This window comes from Buteo buteo, chromosome 9, assembly GCF_964188355.1.
Source record: "Buteo buteo chromosome 9, bButBut1.hap1.1, whole genome shotgun sequence".
NCBI lineage: Eukaryota > Metazoa > Chordata > Aves > Accipitriformes > Accipitridae > Buteo > Buteo buteo.
In genome coordinates, this window is record NC_134179.1 from 13,244,708 (window position 1) to 13,272,140 (window position 27,433).

A 27,433-nucleotide genomic window follows, 5' to 3' on the forward strand; every position below is an offset into this window, starting at 1 on the left:
CAAGAAATTTCTAAAACAAACTAGATTATGTTTCCTGGACCTCTTTCAAAACACTGTTTCAGTAGTTTCAGTGAAGAGGTGATCCCAAATGCTCAGCGGGCAGAAAAGGAAACTGCTGGCAGTCTCTGGCTCACACATTTTGGGCATGACCTCATTCTTTACTACCACTTTTCATTTTTGCTGCAGTGCTTTAAAAACCAAGGCTTGATGTTATTTTTGTACATTACCTTTAATTATTACTTAAGAAATGCAAAGAATGCAACTTGAAGTTGTAAAAGAAAGTATACCTCCCTTACAGCTCATTCTCATACAGTGAGAAGGTAGGTGGCATGCACAATGCACCATCATATATGCCTTTGTATCCAAACACAAAATAGTTATGTTTTTTTAAAGTGTGCTCGCCTCTCTGAATGGAAGGCCAAACCTAATGCTATCTGACCAGCATTCTTGGAAATTAACTATATAGCAATAGTAGTACATAATTTCCCTAGTAAATTTGACTTAAAAAGCCAAATTTCCTTTTCATAAGTAGCAGGTTCATATCTTAAATTTTACAGAACCATTAAGGTACCCATACCCTAGTTATATATGCAAGAAAAAATTGTTAAAGCAATTTAAGATATAGCTTTATCTATAAGGGAATATCTAGCTGCCTAAACCCCAATTACCTTAAAATGGTTCTAAAAATAAATTCATAATGAAATTTCAGAGATTTCTTGAAATATTCAATTTAATATTACAACTTTTATCTCTTTGATCATACCAATCTTGATCAAGTTTAAACAATGATTATTTATCAATCCATCAAAACCAAGCAAAGTTATCTCTCCCAACAAACAGCTGTCATGAGTGTACCACTGATAGTTTAGTCTTATTTTGAACCTACTGTTTAAATAAGCATTCTAGTCTATACTACCAACATATTCCCCCATCTCTCCAGTTGAGAAAGATAAGATATGCATGCTAAATTAAGTAAACATCACAATGATTGTTCAAAACAAGATATCAGAAATACAAGCTTAGTCAAACTTGGCAAACAACTTTAACAACCCAACAGTTCCCTGATGTTAACCTTTTAATCTGATTTATTCTAGTGTCTGGACTCTCTTGAAAGTTAGTTTTACACATACATTTTTATTTTTCAAATAAAATGCTGGCCATCACTGAGTATTGTATTTCCCCGACAAGAAAGAGGCCAACATACAACTACCATAGTATCCACTCATATATCTTCGGAAAAAACAAACACCACATGCAATTGGGCCTCACATGAGTTAAGAGAAAGAAAACTCTACCCAAATCCTGTTCTAGGCAGCATTCTGTGCTTCACTGTACTGGAACACGATTTGCCTCTAAGCAGACCACAGTGTGCAACCAGAAAAAATATTTAAGATTTGAGATAGCTAAACTTCCTGCTAATCACAAACTTCAACTGATAAGTTCGTTAAATTCCTCAGCATCTCTACAAATCATGTCTTTTTAGTCTTTGTTCATGAAGCAGTGCAGAGAGACAAGCCTCTGAGAAGCTGGGAAGGTACCTTGCCTGCCACGGAGAACTGAGAGCAGGTTCCAAAGGATACGCAAGGCCTACTGCATAGGGGCAAAAGGGATTTTGTGCCCAAAATGAAGACCGGTTTCAGCGGTACCGGGGGGAATACCTGTTGTATTAACCCTCCGACCCTCCCGGCTGTTTAGGTAACACCTGTAAAGAGGAAACTTCGGAAGGAAGCAAGAGACCACCCCCGAAGCGAAACACCCGGGAGCTCCTTCCCCCCGCACCCGCCCTCCCCCCCCCCCCCCGCCAGCCCGGCCCTCGCAAAGCCAAGCCAGGTTCCCTCACAGCCAAGCAGTCACCTCGGAAAAAATAGGTACCCCGACAACCACCCCCACCGCGTCCCTTCCCCCCCACCTCCACACCACACCGCGGACAGGCGAGAGGGAGGGGGGAGGCAGGATCACTCAGAGCCGCCTTGTCTGCTGCTTAAAAGGAACCCAGCCCAGGCCCGGCCTCCAGCTGCTCAGCAGCCACCGGAGCAGCTCCCAGGCACCTCCTCAGCCGAGCGAGAAGCCAGCTAGGCCCCGCTGCGGCTTCCCGGGGATGCAGAGCGAGGAGCGGGCTCCTCACGCCAACGGCAGGGTCACGTCCCCGCCCGGCCCCACACGCAGACACCCGGGGGGCAGGCGGGAAGGGGGGGAGGGGGGGGAAGGCCCTCTGCGAAAGGCCCGGCGGGGACAGCCCCTCGGCCCACCCTCCCCAGGCCGCAAGTCGCCCGGCCGCGGTACGGAGAGGAGGGAAGGGGGAAGGAAGCTGCAAAGCAGGGCAGGCTCTCCCTCTACGGCCACCCTGCAGAGAGAGAGGTAACCCCGCGCCCAGGAGGCCCGAGCCAGGCGGCGAGCAGGGAAAGGCAAGGGGTGGGGGGGTAAGGAAGGAGATGAAGCGGGGTTATAACCCAGCCCGTGTAGAAGAGGGTACGTGGGGTCCCGGCCCGCGGCGAGGAGTGTTGGGGGGAGGGTAGCGGGGGAGGGCGGCCGCACTTACTCTCATTTAACACCTCCAGCAGCTCGGCGCAGCTCTCACACATTGTTCATTAACAGCAGCAGCCGCCGCCGCCGCCTCCTCCCGACCATTGATTGATCCACTCGGTGCTGCTGATTGATGATTGATGGGGGCCGGGGCGGGGGTCAGTCGGGGGGGAGGGGAGGAGGGGGCGGGAAGGAATGGGAAGAGAAGGGGAGGGGGAGAGGCAGGGGCCGGTCTGGGATCCGGGGGAGGGGGGGATGGGGCGGCTGATCAATGCAAATGAGGCTGTGGCAGCGGCGGTAGCGGCGGCGGCGGGGAGGAGAAGCCGAGTCACTCACTGGCTCCCAGTGACTCCACGCGCCGCCATTTTGCTGAGGGGGAAGGAGGAGGAGGGGACGGGAGCGAGGGGGGACAGGGCGCTCGGGCTCAGCTCGGCAGTTTCCGACCAGGCAGGAGGCGAAGGTGGCCGAGTCCCTCCTCCCTTTCCTTTCGCCCCGCCTTCCCACCCCGGGCCGAGCGGCGGGCTGGCGAGCGGGGAGGAGGAGGAAGGGGGCGGGCCGGCAGTCGGGGCCGGGAGGGTAAAATGGCGGCGGCGGCGGTTGCACCTCCGCGCGCGCCCGGGGTAGGGCGGGAAGCGCGTTTCCCTGCCCTCTTCCCGCCTCCCGCGAGGGGGGGAATCTCCTCCAATAACGCGCACACGCTGCTGTGACAGGGACAGAGGAGCGGCCTCTCCTGCTTAAAGCGAGCGGCCGCCGCCGGAGGACTCCCCCCGCCCGCCCCCTCGGGCGCCCTGGAGCCGAGCTGCCGCCGCGCCTCGCTTTCCCGCCGCTCTCGCCTCTTCCCGGGCTGCAGGAGGATGGCTCCCGCGGCAGAGTCGGCCGGCTCTCCGCTGAGCGGGCCGCGGGTCGTGAGCGCTGCCCGGCTACTCCCTCCTCTTGATTTTTCTAGACGTGGGCCGAGCTGGAGACGTCTTCCTGGGGCACGGCGGGCTGGCGCGGAGGCCCTTTGGGACCTCCGGCCTGAAGGGAGCGCTTAGCACACGGGGCCGAGCTCCAGCGGGCGCCTTAGGGGCTCGCCGCGTAGCAAGGAAGCTTCCTCGTTCTCGGCGGGTTTTCAGGTCTTTCGGTAGCTACTGGCGTTTTCCGCTGGCGGGGCGCGGGACGGAAGAGTCGTCGGCCATCTCCTTCCCGCCCAGCCCCGGCCGAGGAGAGCTGGAGCTGACTCAAGGGCGGGCATGTGGGGGCACTTCCTCCCCAAAATTAAGTGTTTAAAATACTACGGTGGCGTTTTACGCAAATAAGTAGATGGTTTTTACTTATATAGTTTTCGACCCTTTTTTTTTTCTCCCCTTGGTCAGTAATTTATTCTGCATCGTAAACGTCTAATGGCAAGTACAGCCTCTGTGAATAGCTGGAAGTACCGCATTTTCATGGAAGGACAGTCTGTCTCTTAAAAAATAAACGGAAGCATTTCACTTAACGTTACATAATTTATGCTGATTACAACTACCACTTGAGTTAACTCGTGTCTTGGGCACATTTTGAACAAGGTCTCAGACCCGTGGAAGACAACTTTTTAGCCAAACAGTTTTCCATACAAGAAAAACCCTTTTCTGCTCTCTGTTAATGTTGCACAGTCGCATGCTCCCTTGCCCAGGTATATGGATCACATGATAGGTCTTGGCTGCTTTCGCTCCCCAAAGTAGGCACTGCTCTAGTACTGTGGGTTTTTATTTCTGTAGTACCACCCCGTGGTGAGTTAGTGTATTATTCTGAATACTTCTAGTTTACTGCCTTGTACATAGAATTAAAGAAACAAATCTATTAGTAGCCGCAATGCAGATACAATATAGTTTAGTAGAAAATGAAATGAGTCAAAATTGCCAAATTAGGAAAAAAATGGAGCTGTTTTGACTTCCTCAGTGGCTGTCTTAAATGGAAGAAATACACAAGTCCAATGGCATTGTGGAAATGGAGGTCTGTTTTTTTAATTCCATGTGCATATTTATACAGGCTGATAACACCACTAGTGGTTGTATATGTAACCTCCCACTCAAGTGCACAGAATGCGGTCTTCATAACAATCCTCAAAGCATCAGGTTGTCAAGCTAAGACAAAGAACTCCACTGCTGTTGAAAAGTAAGAGATAAGCTACTTTGAACAACAGACTTAGCTACAACAACTACTGTGGAAGACAGGAAAATACTAGAATGATCTTTCACCCAGGTTTCTTGTCACTACTTGCTGTTAAACACTTTCCAAGTTAGGGTTATCAACAAGAATAGCTATTCTTAAATATTCCCTGCTGAAATTTCCATTTACTAAATTAAACCAATACAGAAAATTAACATCTTGAAGGGTCTCCATGAGACACAGATTCCTTGTTGTCTGTCACTTGGATTAAAATATGATGTGAATTAAAGTATCTTTCAAACAGGATTCCTGAGAATAACCAGTACAAGACACAGGAAGACTGCAAGTAAATAAACTGAGAACTTCCCTAGAACTTTTTAATCTTTCTTGTGATATGTAACTTAAAGATGTTTTAAGTCCTGACAATCTTTTCTAAACAGTGTGTTTTCTACTGATAGACAGAAATCTAACCACCACTAACTAGTTATTAAACTAACTAGTTTAGTAACTAAACCTCCACACTGGTACGGTGGTTTAGTTATTAAAATGACACAGATGTACTAGACCCTGTAAGGCCTTTTTTGGTTGCGTGATCTCTTCCAGATAGCCTGAAAACTTCTATAATGGAAGAATAACACCAGTCCAGAATATTACTGTTATCACATTCTGCTCATGCCTGAATTAAGGTACCAACCACCTTTCTTTTCTACAGCACTGCTTTCAAAGCTTGCGATCTGCCAAAGGTGGACCAGAGGCTTTTATGTTGTGTATATACATGATGTTATGTTTCACTTGATGTTGTGCTGTCTTATCTTCTATGTGTCTGAGATTATATCAGTTACCTTTCTTTTGTATGTCATTTTCACAGCTTTCATGAGTTGTCTTTGCAATATACCATATGCCATTTTCTGAATTGCATCAGTCTTCATTTGCTGGCATACCCTTTACATCTTACCATTATCAAAATTGAAGTTAGTGAAGTTGGAAGCCAGAGTTGTACAAAGAAACACTTAGAAAGCATCTTAATTTTGTTGTACCAGAAGAATATAAACCCTGTACCTCCAAGAAGTTATACTTATTCACTTCCTTAACTAGCATCATATTGCACAGGTATTCCTGCTACCATGGAATCCATCAGTGGCTATATGATACAAGTTGAGTTATCCACATCTAGAAAAAGACCAGATTTTTTGATGGAAAGCATAGTTCTATGATCTGCACAATCTGATTTGAATTTGCACTTTTCTTTCTCCTCTTCCTTCCTTCTACAGACCTTGCAGTAAATTTTACAACAGAACCAAAATTAACTGCCAAAACATCTTGGAAGATTGTTTTTCTGACAAATCAGCTCTTTGATCTGATTGCAGCACCACATAAACACCAGAGTCAGCACAAGGAAGGGGCCTTTTGAAGCGTGGTGTCACATGCCAAGTTCAATGAATACAACAGAAGAGTATGGGTGACCTTGAGTCACTCCTATTTTTGTGCAGACTGGAATACTGCCAACCAAATTCTTTTTATTGCACACAAGAATCTTATTTTTTTAATAAGAGATGAAATTGACTTCTTTAAAATTAAATGTTAGCTTCTAAGCAGAAGACAACAAAAGCTATAACTGGCCTGGTTACAGTGATCATCAGCCTCCTGCTCTTCTATGCATTGTTTTTTTTCCTTTTGACCTTTATTCTTCTCTTCTCACATGCCATCCTTGCAAGGTTGTTTGATCCCCAGGAGGCCCACTTTCCTTCCCTTGACTGCGATTCTTCTAATCTGGAAATATTTGCTCTGGTAAACTGCCAGAACAGTTCTTCTGGAGGAATAACTTAGATAAATGCAAGACCTGAGCAAAACTAAAATTCTAAATCCAAACTTAGGACTGGATTAAGAGTTTGAGAATGTACATACTTTCCAAAGTTAATGTCCCAGTGTGTCCCAACATTGCACTAATACTGTAGTCCTAGTTTACTTTAAGGTAAAGATGGAGTTAACCATTCACCAAAAGAAAAAACAACAAAACAAAACCAAAACCAAGAAAAAAAACCCAAAACAACCACCCTGAGGTAGATTAGGGGTTGAGGTAGTAAGACTGGTCATTGCCCCCATTCCTTCTTTGGGACACTTCAGCCTCTCCTAGCCTGCCTCATACTTTGTATTTTTAAGCCTTCATTTTCTATATGAACTTACATAGCTGGTGACTTGACTTCAGAATAGTAATTGTGGAATGTGAAAACCTTAACTGAACTTTTTTTTTTTTACATTAGTCATGTTGACTACTTTAACCAGAGCTTTGTCTGATGTGGTATGACTGAATTATCTTCTGTTTGATCTTTCTATTGCTCTGCTGTAGGTTCCCATTCCTGTAGCAACAATAGCTGAATGGATTGTACATTTACTCCTCTGCCACCACGATTTACAATGAAAGGTAAACTACCAGTGATTTCAGCAGATGCTAAGAGGAGATGGGAGCTGTGGCAGCTGGAAAGCAAGTAAATAATTTCTGCTCTACAGAGGATAGTGTCAAAAAGGTGAATTCCAGCCAGTCCAGTTATATCCGTGACCTCTAGTCTGGAATGATGCTGGAAATAGTTGGAATCCATTGCCTAGGAAATCTTTAATTTCACTAAAGGACGTAAGTCTCTACCTGTAAACTGTAAACTTACCTATGAAACTTGGCTGAAGTGCAACTGTAAATCAGTTTAAATTTACACACTTATGTTTCAGCACTTGACTTTCATTGCTATATTAGCATTTCAAATGTTTTAACAAGGTTCATGTCTAACTAGGCTTTGATATCACAGCACCCTGTGAAGACAAATTCAGTTAAACTTACCCCAAATGTTAGAGAACACACTCAAAACAATTCATAGCCCTGTCTATTAGGCCAAAAACATGTCATGTAAGAATAGATAATGCTCACTACACCACCAAGCTATGTTAAAACAGTTTGCTCCCAAAATCAGCTGCCTAACTGCCTGTGCAGCATTTTAGTAGGAAAATAGTCTGCATTCTAATAAACATTATTACCAGCTATTAGATGTGGTAAGAATAACACTGTACAGCCAGGTAAACAGGGCAAGCTCCACTTTAGAGTGGTTTCAGACTTTATCTTAGAGCCTGTTTCTCAAGTTGTAATCTTGGTTAGTAATTCAGTTGAAGTTTTTTGTTTGCGTACTTCTGTACCCATAAAGGTCTGGTGGAGACTGGACTGTACTAACTTGAGATTCAGTGCTACTAGTCTAAACCGCTCCTTTTTCCAGATGAGATAGCCTGAGGATTATACCTCCAGTCTCAACCTCATTTTGGGATAATATCCCTCACTGTGTGATTCAATCTTCATTTTGGTTGTTTCAGTCTACAAAGTATTGTCAGATGACTGATCATCTCATGCCTTTGATTGGAAAGCAAGGCAACAGCTACATTTCTGAGCATGAGCAACAGTGCCATCAGCAACTGAACCATCTCACCAATCAAAGAAGAGAGCACAGACGGCTGGCTTTTTTTTTTTTTTAACATTTGGACCTCTTTTGGACTTTTTACTGGTAAAGCATGTGTTTACAATGTTCCTTTAGAGAACTCTTATGACTGCAATCTAACACTAAAGAGATGCCACAAAAGAATTCTGGTCATTACTGCCTGGTTATCAATATACGTGTTAAAATAACTAGCAGTGGTAACAAGTGGGCTGCAGTCAGTTCTTTGCAGCACACATACACACTTAACCTTGTTATGTAGTCACATCAGAGAAAACAATTTTAACTCCTCCCCCCATCCTCCAATCTAAACTGGCCAATTCTTCCTGATAGTCTTTGCTGAAATTACAGAATCCATGAAAGACTACAGACTTTTCAAGACTCAGAAAAAAATGGCAGTAAACGCTTTAAAAAGAGTTAAAAGGTGTTCACAATAAAAAAAAAAATAACAGGCCCCTTGACGTGTTTTTATGGAGAACTTGGAAGAGACTACCCAATGTATTGCCTAGGAAAAAGTGCTGTTTCACTTTTAATTTACAAGAGGTAAATACAAGTTGAAGTGTCTCGTTTTCATCTTTGATTTCTGTCATTCTCATCCATACTCTTAACTTCCAAAAGAGTCCTCCTCAACCCCGTCTTCTCTTAGCACTCTATTTTCTTGTACCCACTTACAGTACGAACATGCAGTCACAGGTAGTGAGAAACACATGTACAAAGACCAACAGCAGCACACAGGGCAGGTATGTACATACAAATAGGTGATTTCATGTGCTTTAAGTAATTAAGGTGCATTGTATGTTAAGTCTTACCTGAAAAGTGAATCCCTCAACTGGAATGGCTAAGCCTTTTCCCAAGGTAACACTGCTGGCCATAATCAGCATTGGACAATGAAGCAATGATCTCCTAAATTTGAAAGTCTGAAAATAAATTCAGTCTCAAGACATCAAGTGCAGATGTGCATTCATGAAGGGAGAGGTATGTTCTTTTACTCTCTTTTTTTTGGCACCAAAGTGGTTTAAAAAAAACAAACAAAAAAACCAAACCCCCCACCAACAAAAAAAACAACCCCAAACTATCTCTAACATTTCAATTTTGCTCCGTAACATCTGGAGACAAACCTAGTATGCAGGTAAAAAGTCTAGACATATCTTCCAGCAAATACAAACAGTACTCCAGAAGTCTTGGATCAGTAATCATCATTTATACGACAATAAATGGGCTATGGGACAGACTGCCCCTGGTCACAATACAGCACTAATGCAAGTTCCTCACTTCAGTCAGCCTCTGTACATTTTAATGCATTATTTTCAGCATCTTTTCCTAATCTTTTTTATCCATTGAGAAACCCACAGCTGAGGTCTTCTGAGGTCTTACTGCCTTTCCAGTGCTAAAAACTGTAAGTAACTCTTAAACCTTCCTTGAGAGATGAGCATTTCTAAAGCTTTTTTGCATAAATATTAGCTTTATTGGAAAATAGTTTACTTAACCAATCAGATTAACACACACCAAATTATTCTAGTTAAAAGAACCAAACAAAACAAACTAACCTAAAATGCTTTGGAAAATAATCTGCTTCAGTTACAGTAGCAAACATGTCATGGTAGCCTGAAACAAGTACTTCGGGGTGTCTTCATCAGCTAACAGGCAATCAGTTCACGTAAACACAGAAAACACCCTGTAATATTTGTATTTATGAATGTACTTGGGAGTACACAGAATTGGGTTTTTTGGAAATACTTGTATAGAAATATGCACAAAACATTGGTTTACATATAATTACAAGTTATGTAGATGTTGATATGATGGTTCATGCTTTTTATCCATGTATTTTAATTTACAGAGTGTGCATTAGAACCAGAACTTTCTTAGATGTAACATTGTAAATTTTTTTTTCCACACTCAGGACAACTACACTAGAAATATGCACACACACAAGTCAAATCTTTAATGGTAACCAGAACTCTGCATAAGCTGCATTTTTATAGCATCTGCAGAGATCAGTGAAAGGCACCGATTCTTAAGATAACAAGTCAAAATCACAGTTAAGTTTTTAGATCTAAAAGGGAAGCAAAGACTAAGATTAAAATTTTTTTACTAGATAATCCAAAAGGTATCAACGTAATGAAACAACTCTTTTCTGAATCAACTTTAGAAATACATTTCAGATTTGTTATTTGAGAGTTTAGGTCAGATTTAATTCTTCAGTAAACAACCAGACCACGAGCCTCAGACTAACATGAATCTTAAATATGGAAAGAAGTAATGTGCATAAAAGCATATATGCATTTTTTGTTCAAAACTAGTTTCAATACATTGTTAATGCCACTGCATGTCAGAACCAATTCAGTATTTAGTTCTGTGACTCATGGGATATGATCACTCTGACATCATGCTATCGGTGGTATTTATTTCCATTTTAATAAGATGTTCTTACTTCTCTGCACAGCTTTTGATAATCTGTAGCTCTGTAACGCTGCAAGACTCAGCCTGGTCACAAGCCATTTAACGTCCATTCCAGCTAAGTCCTTCAACAATACTTTGAATATTTTACTTTAAACTGCCTATTAAGGATGATGCTGCCTTCACAGAGCAGAACAGAGCACTATAGATGAACCGGACAGGAAGACAGGAAAAAGCTTAAATCATAAGCTTTAAGGAGAAAATTAAATGAGGTTCTGTAACTATCAAAATAATGAGCATTTTTGGTAGGCTGTATTCCAAGTCCTAGCCATAAAGGGTTTGAGGAACCGTCTCTCCGAAGACTAGCAACTGCCAGCTCACAACAACATTTATTATCACCAAATGATCCTCACACAGGAGCAGCTGTGCTTTTTTAGGGCCAGCTAAGTAAAACAAATGGAGAGATGTTCACAAACAGAAAGGGGCCAATACTGAAGACTGGAAACATTCTGGTCACAGCTAAATTCTACATGAACACTGCTAACTCATGCACTTCTACTTCAAAAGGATTATCCAGCACAAAGTTAACTACAGTATCCAAACTTACATAACACACCTCCACAACTGCCTAACCTTGTTTTATAGCTCTGCATGAATGGCTATACTTTGTATCATAGTAACAATCTTAAGATTAGAGACCAAATAAAGGGAAAAACTTTGGGAGAGCTTAACATCAACTGTTAGAAAACAGAGACAAGACATTACAAAAATGGGGGAGCCAAGACTGTACACAATCTTAGTGTTCATACTGCTATACTGCTTTTCATATCCATACTTCATATATCTGTGAAAATCATTTAACTACAAAACTTTAGGTAGAAAAATAACTAGATCTTGTCTACATGTGTTATTAACATGTACTAGTATCAATTGTTTAGTCAAGATACAGTGCAATACCTCTTTGAAATAAACTGCAAAAAGTCCATGTAGAGAGAGAGCACAAGAGTACCTCACTCCTGGCATTTTATAGTAACCTAGTATGGAGTATTTATTCACAGAGGTAAGTCAGAACAGCTACTGTACTTCCAAATGGAACCCAACTTAGTTCACATTAACTTCAAGCACAGCCAAAGTCCTTGAGATGAGGCAAGCCAGAAGCAACAGTTATCTAGACCTCAAGGAACTTCTCCTACGCCTTCAGCATACAAATCTTAAATACGATCACAGCATTTTCATCCAATGAAAGAATAAGCCGAAGAAAGAAAAATAAATGTAAACCAAGTTTATTTTGCTTTAAGTAGTGTTCTTTAAGCACTACAGCATGGTAAACAATGTAAATTAGTATAAGTCATCTCAAAAGCCAGAGGTTTTTTTTTTTTTATTTTATGAGTTGTTAAAAAGATGCAGCCTATTCTAACAGGATAAATATTTTAACCATTTCACTTCGAGTTAATGAAGGCTCACAAATGAGCAACACTCCTCATTGAGGAAAACAAAAAGCTGTTGTCGACAAAGCGACAGCACACACACAAAAACAAAAGAACTGTGTAAAAATAACTAACTGTACTGTGTTCCCATACTCTTTAGAAGTTGCTTTACAATGGGATGATATGCACATGATCTTGCTGCAAACTTGCCATACAACTTGAAAATACATGTAGCCTAGCCTTACCACTCAGTCCAAAAAGCTGCTAACTGATCAAAACAAATGCAGCACTATATTCAGTCTAATTCAGTCTGTTTTACTCATTACCTTTTCTCCTAGACTGCAGGACAGACTAGAAAGAAAATGATCCCGAATTAAAAATTGATACTCTTACAGGAAATTGTATTATTTTGCAATATACTCTTTTACAAGTTAGGTTTTGCCTATTTTCCCCTTAGCCACAAAATGGGCATGAAGTAATTACTTTGAAAATGCCTTAATTTTCAACTTCATGCAAATCTAAATAAAGATGACCAAACAAAAGCTTAAACAATGGAAGGATATTTCACAGAAAATTTCTTATACAAAAAACACATAAGAAAAAGGGCCACTAGGTGACTTTTAATTTACAAATTGGCATCATTTTGGTCAACAAATATCCAAGCGCTGTTTTCTTCTATCACAACAAAGTAGCTGTACAGAAAGAAAACTGCAAAACTTGTTTTATTTTTTTTTTAATCGCACATCTCCTCAGGAATTTCATGTGGATTAAGGATGCCAGGTACAGACATCTGAAGTTTATGCTTCTCCTCTTGAGCCTGCCGAAGGGCTGTTTCTCTTTCCTCCAAGAATAAGTCTGATGTATCTTCACCTGCAAATTCCTGTATAATTCACATAAAATCATTAGTTCATTGTCAAATGCTTTAGGTAGAGTAATAAGCTCCCAAAATCCAGAATAATACAGGAAACATCCTCCCTTCACATTCACTGCCAGACTATTTGCTTATTTTGCCTTCTGTTCCTAGGGTCAGAATTAATATAAAGGAATGCAAAGTATTTTAACATTTTCACTATGTGTAATAAAACAGGATGCTATAGTAACCCAGCGTTTGGAGTGTATCATCATTAAAGCAGTAGCATTACAATTTTGAAGTACCTGACAACTGCAGTCTCAAAACAAATTAACAAACACTTTCCTACAATCTTCCTGAATTCTAGCATCTTTAGAAAAATAAAAGCATAGCATTACTCTAGCAAGTTTCAAAACAAGTCCCAATCCCAAGCAAAATTGAAACAAAATCTGATTAAAAGTCAACGTGCTTTATTTCCCATTAGGCTAAGTTTCACAGCCATCTTAGACATATGAATTGTATGCACAGCGTAAAGTACAAGTGATGACATTTAAGCCCAATTTATAAAATTAAAATCACACTGAAATAGATTATATGATACACCAGAGTCATGCAAGCTATTTGGCAGAGTTCTCAGTACATTTGAAACAGCTGCGAAATAACTTGTATCTCCTAAACAAACACTGAATGAACACTGTGCAAGTACTTTCCAACAGTATCATCCTGCTGAATAATCATTTTTCATTTCTTGAAAAAAGCACACCAAACATACCTTGATTTGGACCAGGAAATCCCTTAGGTGTTCCTTGAAGGCAGGAATATCCTGGTTTAAACTGAAGAGTCCCGTTACAAACAGCTTAACCTGGGCACTAGCAGTAAACACATCAGTTAGTATTTCAAGAAATAAGAACCCACTTAAAAGTTTTAAAGAATCACAGCACACTTACTCTTGCAGGTGAGGAAACGCAGATTTGAGAAGATTAGCAACATACTCCTGAATAAACATTTGGTTGTTCACTGGATTTCCAGGGTTTAATGGAGTACTTATTTTTCCCTCTTCTACTAAGTTGAACATGTATGCAAGGATTGACGCATGCATTGTCAAACCTGAACAGATCAAAGTTATACATATCCAGTTATTATTCAAAACAGGATGCATAACAGTATGTATTTTGATGTTCAAATAGATTGTTTTCATCAGCCAGCTCACACATACGCATTCTTACCAGCAGTGTGAGAGGTGTCTGTTACCACTGAGAAAATGTGCTGAAGGATATCACAGAAATATGTCTGATAGAAACTCTGGGCAGCAGTCTCTTCTTGTGCAACATTCTGTAGTAGAGTATAAAGTATCTGAAGTCCTGGAAAACATGCATTAAAAAACTAAGTTACCAACCGACCAGTATTAAAACCTCTGTGCGTATTTTTGCCTTTTCCAAAACGATACAAATATCCAAAGGAATTCTGATAGGTACCAAAAAGTAGTATTACCTGCGCAATCATTTTCTCAGGCATTTCCTCAGGCAGCCACTAGAGGGCTATAGCCACATTTACATGGCATGCCAGTTTTATTTGGTTCTTTATGCTTTTGTCATCCAATAATGCAATCGCATCATTTTATTGGTACTAGCAAAAGTGACAGAAACCCTCTACCAAAATAAGTATTTGCTAATTTAAGAGAGGAAAATGTTTTCATTTTTAGAATTACATGAAAACATAAGTTACCTTACTAGGTGAAATGCAACTAAGAGTTATCTTTTATCCCCATCCCTCCCAAACACTGATACAAGACAACTGGCTAAAAACTAAGTGGCTTCACAACAATCTCTTTATCCAGTAGCTGGGACAGTGCACTAAGCCCAAGATATTAAAAACCAACTTTTTTGGAATTGAAGACTTTTACATAGCCCCTCCTTGTATCCTTGATAACACTCATTCTGGAGGGCTTTTTAATTACTCAAATTTGTTAAATGGGGTGATACACTGAGCTGCTCAATGAAATTTCATCCTAAGTTTGAACAGCTGGCTGTTGTCCAAAGGCAGCATGATCTGCCTTCCTAACAATCTAAAGTGATTTCCTCTCCTGATGTCATGGGCTGAACTCCCAGACTGTGAGGAGTTCAGCCCCAAATCATACACTTTTCTGCTGAACTTTTCAGGAGTTACTCAACAACTGTCTTACTGAGGTACCAAGACACACACTGCAGGCAGCACAACAAAAGGAGACCTGTAACACCAGTTTCAGCAGCAATGAGCTGTTACATTGGTTCAGCCATTTCAGAAAAGCATTAACACTCACATGGAAACAAGCAAGCAGAAACTGTAGCAGTGCCATCTAACAGCTGTGGGAATAAAACAGCATCCAAGTGTTTCAACCCATTACTATATACCTGGCTGACAACTTGGAGCTGACACAGAAGATTATTCTTGTGCAAATGCAGTACAGAATTGTGTTACTGGAATATTAAGTTTGACTAAAGAACAAGATGCAAGAAAACAACAATCTACTAAAAAATATCTGATACTGCAAACTAAGTCTGCATATTAAACACTGCCATTTACCTGTATCTGCAACATTTCTCATTGTATGTTTGAAAGCCCAAATAATAGAATCCAGAACAAGTTTGAACTGTGCAGGTGGAATGGCCAGGAATGCTGGGAAGCAATGAGAATTTACAGCCTGGAGTAGCAAGAAGAAGTTTGTTCTATGTTCAGGATATTCTTCAAAGTCCTAGAAGTAGAGGAGGAGAAAAAGTCAAGTTTTCTAAAGGTCCATCATAAGATCTTCTGTTAAGTAGAGTGAGTCAATAGCTGACATGGATCAGCACTTAGACCTCAGGTTTAAAATAACCTTAAATGCAAAGCAAAGGTTACGTTTCTCGGTGAACTTTCCCCCCAATTTTCCCCACCAAAGCTTGATAAGACCATCTTCTAGAGTTACACAACATTGACAGGCTGAGCCACATTTTGTCAGTACACAACCTTAATCACTGCTCAGTCCACAGATAAACAGACAGATAGTCTGAACACTGGTTAAGCACCTATGTTGCTGGAAGGGTACAATTTCTGGTTACACCCTACTGCAAAGTAGCACTAATTCAGCTGGTAGTGCTCAAGTATTATGCAAATACATACTGCACACTATAGCATAAGAATTGCATTAATGAGGAAATATTCAAAATGACTGATCAGTACTTAGTCATACATTTTAAATATTTATGAATTTTAGCAGTTAGTCCTACACTGACATTTGACTGAAGTACACTGCTGCTTCCAGCAGTACAACATTCCAAGTCCCTAGAACAGAAAAATTACTAATGACTTAAATCAAGAGCTAAACAGAGAAATTTAAGGCAATGAGATTAAGACAGCCAACTAAACAGCCAGACTTCAAAACAAGTATGTTTGAGCAGAAATTTCTTCAAGTGCCACAAATGTACTTTGTGACTACAAAAAAACAGGGAGATGATCCACAAGACACCACATATGGAAATGATATTAATAGAAAGAAGGCATGAACCCCCACTTAATTTCCATTAGATGAAAGCTGTATAATAACTCTACATTCACTATATACTGCCTTCCTTCATTGCAAGAAAAGGTTATCTTTCACTTACAGATGTACCAACAGCCAAGACTAGTACTCTTATAAAACCTCTTTTTTTTTCTTTAGTCACTAGGGAGATTAGATATAAATACCTTGTTGATCATATTTAATGTGCACTCAAAAACAGCATCAAATATCTGAGGTATTTCAGCAGTAATGTGTCCACCCAGCTTGTTTACAATGATAGCCATAGTACTAAGTACTTCAGGTTCTCTAGCAGCTGGAACATTTCTCTGGTAGTCAATGAGAACTGCATCCAACAAGGGAGGAACAAAGTTTTCAGCTACCTAATTGAAAGAGTAAGCCACGGTTATAACAATGCAGTTATTGAACAAAGTCTCTAGCATACAGTTTATAGCAAAGTTCGTTGTTTAGTTACAGGCAATACTTTTACCCCAAGGAAGGTGAAATATATTACTCTTCCACAGACTCCCCACCCTCTGGACCATCCAGCAGGGCTTCCAATAGGTTTCTCTTAAACCTCCTTGATTCCCTTTAAGACTACTCTCAGCTAAAATTACCTGAAGTATTTCAAATATAGCTCAGGCTTATCTCTATATGATCGTACTTCCTCCTTTATATTTTACAGACCTCCTGAAGCAAATTCCTGTGACCAACTGGTTCAGTCAACAACAAAACAGAGTTCTTCCTAATTCTGTCTTATGAGTTATTTGTATAAAATTAATCTACTTACCATCTGAGGATCATTGGACCTGCTCACCCAGCCAGAAATTAGTTTTAAAGTTTCCCTTTTTACAGTTCTCATACTTCTAATCAAGGGCTGCTTTGTTACCATTTCACCTGAAAAGTTTTCAAGCTTCAGTTAATCCGGTAAGGTGTAACAAAAAGATTAACTTAAATTGATATTACAAAACAGAGAATGCTTGATTTTTATATCCAAACTACAAAGTCTACTAAAAGACTTCTTATGCGTATTGTGCAAATTAAAAAAAAAAACCTACCTCCTCATTCTAGCTCCATAGGTCCAAGTTGCCATGTAGCATTATTGAACTACTACTGACAGCACCCTACTTAGAGTTCAAAAACAAAGCCGCAACTTACTTTTCAAGTAAGGGAAATCACACATACCCACTTAACTACATGGACCGAGATTACATCTGGCTCTCATTAAGTGATAGAGGGGAGAACAAGAAAGTTCCCAATTTCATCCAAGAGAAATAATCCTTCACTTGTCTTTGTGTGTAAAATCCACCCTTCTCCTTAAGAAGCCTTATCCTTAGTTCAGTTTCTTACCCCCAAATCAATGTAGACTCATCAGCAAAACCTGATCTAATTAACTACATAGTTATACAACCATTACAGCACATGCACAGGAAAACCTGAAGAGTGTAGCCAGGAGAAGAAAGGTAAGATCACTTGTGCTGGCATCAGAACCATCTCTGGCAAGGTAGAGCCAGTTGTAAAAACAAACTCTGAGGTGACTGCAACTACAGTAGTTGCAGATCAAGTAGCACACCAGGACTATAGTCCTAGCAACTGCTTCTTAAACTTCACTGTTTCTGACAAAGACAAATTCTGGCCATTAGAGGTGCAGAATCAAAAGCTATTGATTTCCTCAGGCAGTTTTATTCTGAATTCCAAGAAGCTTCTTCAAGGTAAACCAGCTGCTCGGTTACCAAGTTTTATTTAACACTCCCATTTCCAAGTAACATTGTCTGCACCGGCAAGAAAACTGGTCGTAACAGAGTCTCATTTAATCTTGCAGAACTACTACAGAAGCACATTCTACTGAGATACTGTAGGCCCTAATTTATCTAGTAAAAATAGGTTAGGTAATTGGTAATTCCTTCTCAATGATTGCAAGCCTGGTTCATCATGACTTTCAGGCATCTTCACTACAGTTACATTACCGTAATAAAGATACTTAGCAGCACAGTATCATACCAAAACCCTGCCAACATCTTTTGAAACAATGAATGAGACTCTATTTAAAGGTAGTCTTTTAATACTCAAAACTAGAGTAAGCTAAAAGAACACATGCTACAACTTTGTCTCACCAAGATGCCTGTTAATTCTAATTAAGCATCTACGGTGTTCTGCATCTTTTCTAAACTTCCTCATTTATAGGTGTGTTTTCCTCCCTCTAAAATCAGGAGTTCTTCATTTGAATTTTGAGTAAAACATCTTGTTAACAACAACAAAAAAAATCTAAGCAAGCACTTTCAGTCATTCTCCACTTTGCCAAACAAGAAAACAAACAGACTAAAATTAACTTAATTGGAACATACTCTGAAACCTGATGACAGACACTGCTAACCCCCATTTTTCAGGAAGAACACGGAATTTCTTACCATTAGCCTGAATAGCTGCAGAAATATTTTCACTTAGGCACTTGTACACATTCAGCATATCTAAATAAATTCTTCCAAGCTGAATCACAAAAGGGTGGCCAACTGCTTTACACGCTCTTACATTGGTTTTGAGAATGCTACCAAGCTGCTTAACTGTTTCAGGATCCTTTAGAATATCAACATTCTGTTAAAAAAGTAAGAGTCCATTTTGTTTAGTGAATAAAACTTCCCTTTAGCTTTCAATGTAATAAGTTTAAATAACTTATTTGCATTAAAGAACATATCACTGAAATTTACAGACTTTATATATACTGCTGTTTGCTTCATGGCACTTGCCTCAGAGAGTCAGGATAAAATTTCAATTGATTTAATTCTGCTCTTCTGCAGAAGTATTTCTGCTGCAGTGGTACAAGCATTACTCTAGTTGAAGAAAGAAAAAACTAAGGAGGAGAGATTAAAGTGAAAACAGACAGAAGTTGTCCAAAGGAAAGGCAGTATGTTCTTGTTTTAAGAAGGAAGCCAGAGTAAGAAACATAACTGAAGCTTAAGTTTCAGGATCTTTATTAGATTAACTCCAAATGGATTGATCTCTTGTGCAGTGCAAGACTGTTGTTCTTTAATGAGTGAAGATAAAATTATTTTGAAGAGACTGAAAGAAATGGAAGATAAAAGTAAGAAATAAAGATGTACTTTAAGAGAATGATGGAAAAGAAAGGAGGAACAGTGAAAAGTATTTTCAGCATTTTAACTTTGCTGTTCAGAAAGAAAATCCACTACTAAGCCAGCTGAAAGGGAGCCTGGGAAAAAACCATTGAAACATATTCTGTACAGTAACAGAAAATTGTCTTTTAAAATCAGTTTAAAACCAGTATTTATTTTGTCATTTAAGTTTCCTCTCTCAAAACAACACTTGTACTGTCATATCAATCACTACTTCAGCCATCATTTAATAAAGTCCACCACAGCTATGTACATTTAATGTCATGGCATGTGAAAAATAAACCCAGGGCAAGAGAAACATTTAGCAGGTTTTCTTTACCTGAACACACAATACACTTAAAATTTATGAGCTTACTTTTGTTGCCTGTTGAATTATGCTGTCCCATACTTGATTAGGTAGCAGCATATATTTTTCTATCAGATGCTCCTGCACAGTCTGGTCCGTCTGTGCCCCAATCATGTATCCTACTGCTTCATAAAATGTATGCACCTGATGGGAACAAATCAAACAGGAAGGTTAAAAAGGAGTAAGGAAAATGTTATGCTGTTCTGAACTAACATGCAGTGAATGCTGAAGATGATTTCACTGTGTAAGTACCTTTCCCCCCTCTTGACTTGACAAGACCCATCTCCATTCTTTCCTTCCTTTTGTCACATGTAAAACAAACCTCCATCCCGTTCCCTTCAAATGCCACTATATACATCCCAGAGCCTTTCTTCATTTTGCCATCACATCCTGAAGTGAGGAAGCTCAGACATATGTCATTTAACTCTTAACTAAATCTTACCAGACATGTTTAAACTCTGGACTGGATTACATCACTACCTTAAGTACCTTCTTCCAGATGCCACATCCACTCTGCCCAGAGTTTCAGTACCTTATTGCAACATCTCAGTGTGTCGCATGTGTGCACTACTCTCACTTCATGAGCTGAGACCTTCCCAGACAAAGGTGCTTTTGGATTATTCCCTACCGCACCCCCCTCCCCCTTCACAAATGCAAGAGCTATAGGTATACTATTATAGTACGGTATTACTCTTTCCTGAAGCAGAACCACAAAATGGAGATTCAGTGTCTTATTTCTTTGTTAAAGCATTCCAGAAATCAAAATTCCAACTAAATGCACTTTAATTCTTCCAAGCATTCTGAGATCTCAGTAACACAACCCGATCACACTATTGATACTATAACACTGTCACTAATAAAAAACTAAGGAATATAATTCAAGCCTTGAAAACCACTACTACATTTCAATATGAAGTAACTTTTGATTAGTCTTTAAGAATTATCCACAATGATGAATTAAACATACCTGTTGTGGCTGAAGGTCACAGATGATTGTATTAATGTTGTTCAAGATTTCGTCAATAAATGGCATGACTTCTCCCACTTGAACCTGCACAAAATGTCGGCGGCATTTTTGTGCTATTTTTATAAAGGTATCACAAGCCATGTCCTGGACACCATCATGGGTTTCTAAATTAAATGAAGTCAGTTACTGCTTTATATTTTCCCCCCATACATGTGCATGTATGGGTATCAATTTTATTTCTTTATTTTTAATTAAAACAGCTACTAAAAAAAACAGATAATTACCATGCATAAATTCAAACAGCTTGTTGACTACTGTCTTCAAAAATTTCCAGTGAGCTCTCAAAAACCGTGGGTATTGACCTACTATATACATTATATTTGATGCAATAATGGCTTTATTGTCTTTTCCTCGTTTTTGTTCACAGAGTCCCAGGAGATCCTACAACATAACATATTTTTAGTTTCCTCTAGTTTGTCCAGTTCAATTAAAAACACTACGAGACAAAGTATAAAATCCTACAAGGAGCTGTATCAAATATAAAGGAAAGTGGTTGCTGTAATCAAGTTCAAAGTCCAACGGAAAAAAAAAGCAAACAAAACCCCTAAATTGATCAAGACCAGGGTGATGTAATTATTTAAGTTTCAACACAACCAGGAACACTGTATTTTCAACTATGGAATCTCCATTTTAAATTTATCTACAGATTTCTGCAGGGGGGACTTCAACAAGCCTTGCAGCATTCAATACTGACCAAGCAGTTGATATCAATATAGATTCCACATCAAACAAAAGAAATTAAACTAAATCTTCTGTACAATTTTATATGACTTGTTAAAGTAAGGGCCATTACTCTTATAAAAAAATGTTCTGTTCCTGCACTATTTCTATGCACATATTTACCAAAAAAATCACTTTGATCAATGAATATTTGGAAAATGGCAAAATAGCAGGGTGCTAGCTAGTTAAAAATGTGGGTTATTTTGCCACTATTTCATTAGCAATCCCCTTCCATCTCTTCTGCATCCCAAAAGACAAACAACTTCATCATAAACTAAATTTTATCCCTGAAATCTCCACCACAAAAAGGCTATTTGGATTAATGCATTGTTCATGGCTAAAGAACTTATCAGCCTTAAATTCAGGATATAAGATTTCCCATTGATTTATTCTTATCAACCTGCTTGCCATATGAGATCACTTACTAAGAACATACAGCAGTATTTTGTAAACTTAGTTTCTTGAGCATAAACTATGAAGTGCAACAGAGCTAATAGTTTTGCACCATGATACCTTAATTACTGTAACAAGGAATCTTTTTTCATCTTCTTCATGCATTGCGCCACTGATTGAGCCTATAGCCCAACACAGGGTATTCAGATTTTTCCATGACCATTCTGTTCCATTCACTTGATTGTGAAGTTTTTCAGTCATAATTCGTTCCGTGTCTGCATAATCCAGATGTGTAAGATAAACTGAAAGACATCAACATTGAACAGGCACATTTTAAAGCAATTGCCTGGATCACAACTTCATAGGCAAAGTTAAATTTGTTTTAAGATAACCAAGTTGTTAGGTTAGTGCAATGCTTCTTTCCTGAACTCATAGCAGAATGAACTAAAAATTTAAATGCAAATTTGTTAAAACTGTGTTTTAAAGAGGAATAAAAAATTTTATTGAGAATCTCTTTGTTCTCAAAGAGATGTCAGCAAAACCACATGCAAGCGATGTGAAAAGTCTGAATCAATGAATGTCTCACATAACTTTAATGATTTGACTGATAAGTTAAACTATTAACAAAAGGCATACATATTGATGGGGTATAGGGAATATGGGATTGGCTACTTGAGGGGGACATTATACAGTGTGTAAGAAGCAAATCAATTTTCTTCTGCTCTTTATTTCGGTGTCATTAAGTCTGCTGGTTGCAATAACCTACCATTAAAGTGGAGATGGTACTCTTAAACAAGTGTAGGTGGCAAGATTTAAGTATCACAACTTGGACACTTGCATCAGCCCCTAATAGGATTAGTGTCTCTAATATAAAATTCTAAATCCCAGCAAGTCAAAAGCAATTTAAGGCTAGATTCAGAAATAGATTTTTTTACTGTGCCATAGAATAGAGCTTCCACCACATTCTCCCCCCCCCCTTTTTTTTTAAAGTGGATCTTAAAGATAATACACTATAAGCAATAGTTAACACCAGAAATTGAACACTAACTACATCTGCATTTCCATGTAAATAATCCTGTATCTAGAAATACAACTAAGGCTCAGGACATACAGTAGTAATTTTAATACAATAAATTAAACATTTAATACAATAAATCAAAAAATTTTTCATGTTCCATATGAAAAGATATTAGAACAATTAATCTAACACTGGCTGCACCTACATCAGAAATACAAATGTGAGAATAAAATATCCACAAACACTTTGCATCACACAGCTTTCCCCTCCACCACCTAGTTCATAAACCTGTTACGAAATACTGTGTTCCCTTAAAGCATTTACATTTGATAGAAAAATATTTAGTATTGAAGGGTTTATGTCCTAAGTATGTGACAATTCTAATCCTCCCTGCTCCTTCAAGTTGCAGCTAGGACTCTGAAAATTTTTTTCTTACCTCAAAAGACCCTAAATTATCACTACAATACATAGGGACTATCAATTCTTTGATAAAATGGCCACAGTTGAACATGAGACTTCTAAAGATAATAGCATACTAGTATACACACACTAAAAATAAACCATACTTGCTACATTAAATGCTATAGAAATACTGATTCTGGTGTTCTTCAGTGCACTCACAGCTTTCAATTTTTTCTACATAATATGTAATTAATTGCAGCTTTTGTACTTTCAAGCAAGGTCATTACAAGACATCAGCACTAACTTTAGAAAAGATTTTTGAAGCTTAAGTTCAGGCTAGAATTTTGTGTTTTAAGAATACTATAAAAAATTTTAAAAGTATTCAGAAGACCTATTGAAGGAAGAAATCCTTTTTGCTGTGGAGTGCTTGGTCTACACAAACTACAACTACAATTGAAGTAATAACCAGCAAGTCCACTTCAGAAAAATCCTTCCAATTTAACAGCTTTCTGACAAAACTAAGGTTTCACTGGATCTGAAACATTTTGGTAAAGGAATATCAAAAAGGTGTTGTTCAATGGGAAAAGGCAAGAGACAAAAATTAAGTAGGGTATTACTATTTAACAAAGTTATACAACATTACGTGCTTAAAACACAAAACTTCAGACCAGCACTGCCTTCTCCCTTTCAAGTCTGTGTCCTACTCCTCGCTGATATTCATTTTACCCACACATAATTGAGATCATAAGTTAGCATTCTATAACATACATGCTACAGATGCAGCTGCACAGACCTACAGCACAAAAATACCAGCTAGTACACTTACCCAATGTTTCTCTCATATTTTTATACAAGTTTATGGAATCTGTGTCCTTCATGAATTCTCGTACTACCTCCCCTTGATCATTTTCCACAACTAGGACTTCTTCAGGTTTAGCCATACGGCTAACCATTAGCAATCGAACCTGTATGTTGTAAAGGAAAGTTAAAATTGAATCAAACTGTAACATGAAAATATACACATAGCTCCACAGATGTTTCCAGAGCACTCTGGTCAGGCAGTCTGACACATATAAAGGGTATATATATCCAGCACTTCATGAGATTAGCTCACATTAAGATTCTACAGAGACATGTTAACTAAAAAGCCTTTAAGAATAGAGCCTGCTGATTCTCCCTCTCCATGAGGAAACTGAATAGTTAAAAAAAACAACCAAACAAAAAAAACACCACCTGTGAAGTATACTTTCTAGAGCTTCAAAACACATATGTAATATTAGGGGTCTTTTAAAGACCACTTTTTCCATACACACACAATTTTTTTTCTTCCAACTCTAACACTCCAACCTTTATCTCTTTACAGAAACAGTTTAATACAGATTTGTTGGGTTTTATTTTTAAATTAGTCTTACATTCGTAATAAGTATCTTAAAAAAATCTCAAACACTGCATTAATACTCCTGTCATCTCCTGGTGTCATCTTAAAGTATTTTTGCAGTTGCAGCATACTAAATAAGTAGAGTTGAATCAATTACCAACTACTCAAAGCAAGAAAAGTTTTCTTATGTCACCCCCTACATGTAGCAGTATTTCTAAATTCAGGAATGGTATCTAAATCTTTACAGTACCTTTACTTAAACATGGATTACCTTGGACAATACAGGCAAATAAAGCTGTCTCCTTGGAGGAACATCAAAGTGTTGACTTCCCGAAAGCAACGGAGAAGCAGATGTTGAAAACGGACTTTCCCTGTAGAGCTCAGCAGCTAAGTGATTCCAATATTCAAGACAAATCTTGAAAATTTCAGTTTCTTCAACTTCTGATACCAATAACATATAATGAAGAGCCTGGAAAAGTGTGGTATAACCATCTGATTACTAATGATTTCTGCAGATAAAATGACACTGCTTTAAGTCCAGTTATCCAAATACTGATAAAATGCCAAATTAACATAAAAAGTTTGGAACAAGAGGCAATAACATTGCAGTGACATCACTTACAAGTCAGACTTCCGACCATCAGAGCAACTCAAAAACAAAGCACCCTGTCAATTACTGCTATTTTCAAAGTGCGTATCAATTCTTAAATCTAGAAGTAGCCTAAAGACATCTTAAAAAAATACCATAGCCAAATCAGCCTATTTGTAAATTATCAAACTCACAGCCTTTGGAGCATCTGCAAGGCATTTTGTTTTAGAGCCTCAAAAACCCTCAACAGCTAGTTTCAATGACTACTGTTCTCAAGACTATTACTGCTACTTTGTCCTGGATCCTTATACCCTGAAGAACTGAAGGCAACCATCAAAGCCATACTGCTCGCTTGCTTTCCACAGAAGCCATCTACCAAGAACATTTTCCATTTTTTTGCTGACAGAACAGCCACAGCAGACTGAGAAGGGAAGGCCACTGATGCAATTCTGACTGAGATACAAGCCATAAAAATTAGAACTACATACCCAAACATTTTTTGCCTAGCTTATGTTTTCAGTCCTCTGGTGAAAGACATCAAAGCAATAGCCCACCAGTGAACAGAATGAAACAATGAAATCTGAAGACATTTTCATAGTTTAGGTAGTACTCACAGCATTTTAGATGGGAAAGACCTGATTCAGCATCTGTATCTACATCAAAAGAGGGATTCAAAACAACTATACATTAGCCTTACACACCATTTTTTCTTGGTAAGTTCACTTGGAATAATTTCTGTAGCTTCTTTCACTAGTCTACACTGCTCCAACAAATCTCGGCAACCATTTCAGAAGATCCAATACATCCAAAATGCAGGAATAAACAGGTTAGAATGACATAGAACTTTTTAAATTAACCATGTAACAACATTCTATTGCACTGCAACTTACAAAAGTGAAATTTGCAACCATTTGAGGCCAGCCTAAGAACTTTGTGAAACATTTCAACATAGTATACAACACTCAAAGTTGTTCAGAATTGAGTTGTAGATGTCAGTTTTAAAGAATTTAACATAGTCATTCACACTGGACAAGAGAGGAGGCCAATACCTAAAAACTGCACTCCAACTTACACACAATTGCACAGGACATGCAACAGTTTCAGCCTTTTACACAGGTCTCCCTAATAAAGCCTCAACATAGGCAGAAACTTGAGCTGTGCTCCCCTGATTCATGGTTATTTTGAAAGCTTACAAATTGCAAGTTCAGGAATTATTTGTGCACTGTTGACAGTTGTTTTTTTAAAATAAAGACGTGATACTCCTCTTAGTCTATCTTCTAAATGAGCTACAATTTGGTACTTGCAACCAACTTATTAATATAAATTTTTTGTAGAGGGCTATCTCCAGAAGAAATGTGTTGAGAATACTAGCTGGAAAAAGGTCTAGAATTCAAATGGACACATTAGATTACAGCTAATCCACCTGCAAGATGTACTTCACCCTCCCAATGGAACCTGGTCTCCAGGTTTAAACTGTGGTACTGATTTTCTACCTCTGTCTCAGAGGAGTTCCTCACCCTATCACCTCCATACCTGCACAGGGCTTGATTCTGGGCACAGGAAGTGGTGCTTCAAGGGGCTATGGAGCCAGTTTCATCCCCTTGGAGCTCAGCAGTGAGGGGGAGCTAGCAAAAAAGTCACCACAGAACAGCTCACCCTCAGCAAAATTTTTATTCAAAATTAAAAAACACAACTGAAACCCCCCAATTTTGTGATCTAGCCCCACTACAGTACAAGATACTACCTTGCGTGTTCAGTAGTCATCTAGAATTTAAGCTTTTCCAACCCTTCATTCTTAGCTGAATTTCAAATAATTTCCACAGATCCCAGTGGTTTTGACAGTGAAGTTGCACCTCACTGTCAAAATTGAAAAGAACACAGCAGTCTCCAAGAAACGAAGGGAACAAGCAGAGGGGAAGGACAACTGTAAATCTTTTTCTCAGCAACTGCTGTAAGGTAGCTGATAATTGAGGCCTGTAGGTCCTCCTCCAAGACCAGTAAAACTACAATAAAGCATGCATAGTCATTTGGTAGAGCTCTGCCATTAAGCATTACCGGCATACATGGGCTTTATTACATAGAAACAGAGTATCATCCTTGAGGATTCTATTTAAAGCCTTT

General features: G+C 39.0%; 2 protein-coding genes and 1 long non-coding RNA gene across 18 annotated transcripts in view; 1 reads left to right on the forward strand and 2 right to left on the reverse strand.

Annotated features, from left to right (window-relative positions):
- The window catches only part of USP34 (ubiquitin specific peptidase 34), a 141,936-nt gene extending 138,395 nt beyond the window's left edge, over positions 1 to 3,541 (reverse strand). For 6 of the 8 annotated variants that reach the window (XM_075035415.1, XM_075035412.1, XM_075035410.1 and 3 more), the window contains exon 1: positions 2,540 to 3,541. In XM_075035415.1, the coding sequence (XP_074891516.1) occupies positions 2,540 to 2,582 (43 nt within the window). In that variant the 5' untranslated portion in view covers positions 2,583 to 3,541. The remainder of the gene's footprint in view (positions 1 to 2,539) is intronic. The other 2 variants (XM_075035417.1, XM_075035416.1) reach the window with 1 other exon arrangement.
- Positions 1,911 to 8,698, forward strand: LOC142034350 (uncharacterized). Its single transcript, XR_012651610.1, has 4 exons — positions 1,911 to 2,358; positions 5,257 to 5,339; positions 7,001 to 7,075; positions 8,005 to 8,698. It is a non-coding gene; the product is annotated as an uncharacterized LOC142034350 (long non-coding RNA).
- Positions 8,699 to 11,790: 3,092 nt separating this feature from the next.
- Positions 11,791 to 27,433, reverse strand: part of XPO1 (exportin 1) — a 40,482-nt gene continuing 24,839 nt past the window's right edge. For all 9 annotated transcript variants that reach the window (XM_075035423.1, XM_075035421.1, XM_075035422.1 and 6 more), the window contains 14 exons: positions 24,995 to 25,192; positions 24,172 to 24,310; positions 22,046 to 22,227; positions 21,037 to 21,193; positions 20,753 to 20,916; positions 19,795 to 19,929; positions 18,720 to 18,903; positions 17,102 to 17,208; positions 16,500 to 16,694; positions 15,363 to 15,531; positions 14,027 to 14,161; positions 13,748 to 13,907; positions 13,573 to 13,669; positions 11,791 to 12,830 (listed from right to left, as the gene is read on the reverse strand). In XM_075035423.1, coding sequence (XP_074891524.1) covers positions 12,684 to 12,830; positions 13,573 to 13,669; positions 13,748 to 13,907; positions 14,027 to 14,161; positions 15,363 to 15,531; positions 16,500 to 16,694; positions 17,102 to 17,208; positions 18,720 to 18,903; positions 19,795 to 19,929; positions 20,753 to 20,916; positions 21,037 to 21,193; positions 22,046 to 22,227; positions 24,172 to 24,310; positions 24,995 to 25,192 — 2,169 coding nt within the window. In that variant the 3' untranslated portion in view covers positions 11,791 to 12,683. The remainder of the gene's footprint in view (positions 12,831 to 13,572; positions 13,670 to 13,747; positions 13,908 to 14,026; positions 14,162 to 15,362; positions 15,532 to 16,499; positions 16,695 to 17,101; positions 17,209 to 18,719; positions 18,904 to 19,794; positions 19,930 to 20,752; positions 20,917 to 21,036; positions 21,194 to 22,045; positions 22,228 to 24,171; positions 24,311 to 24,994; positions 25,193 to 27,433) is intronic.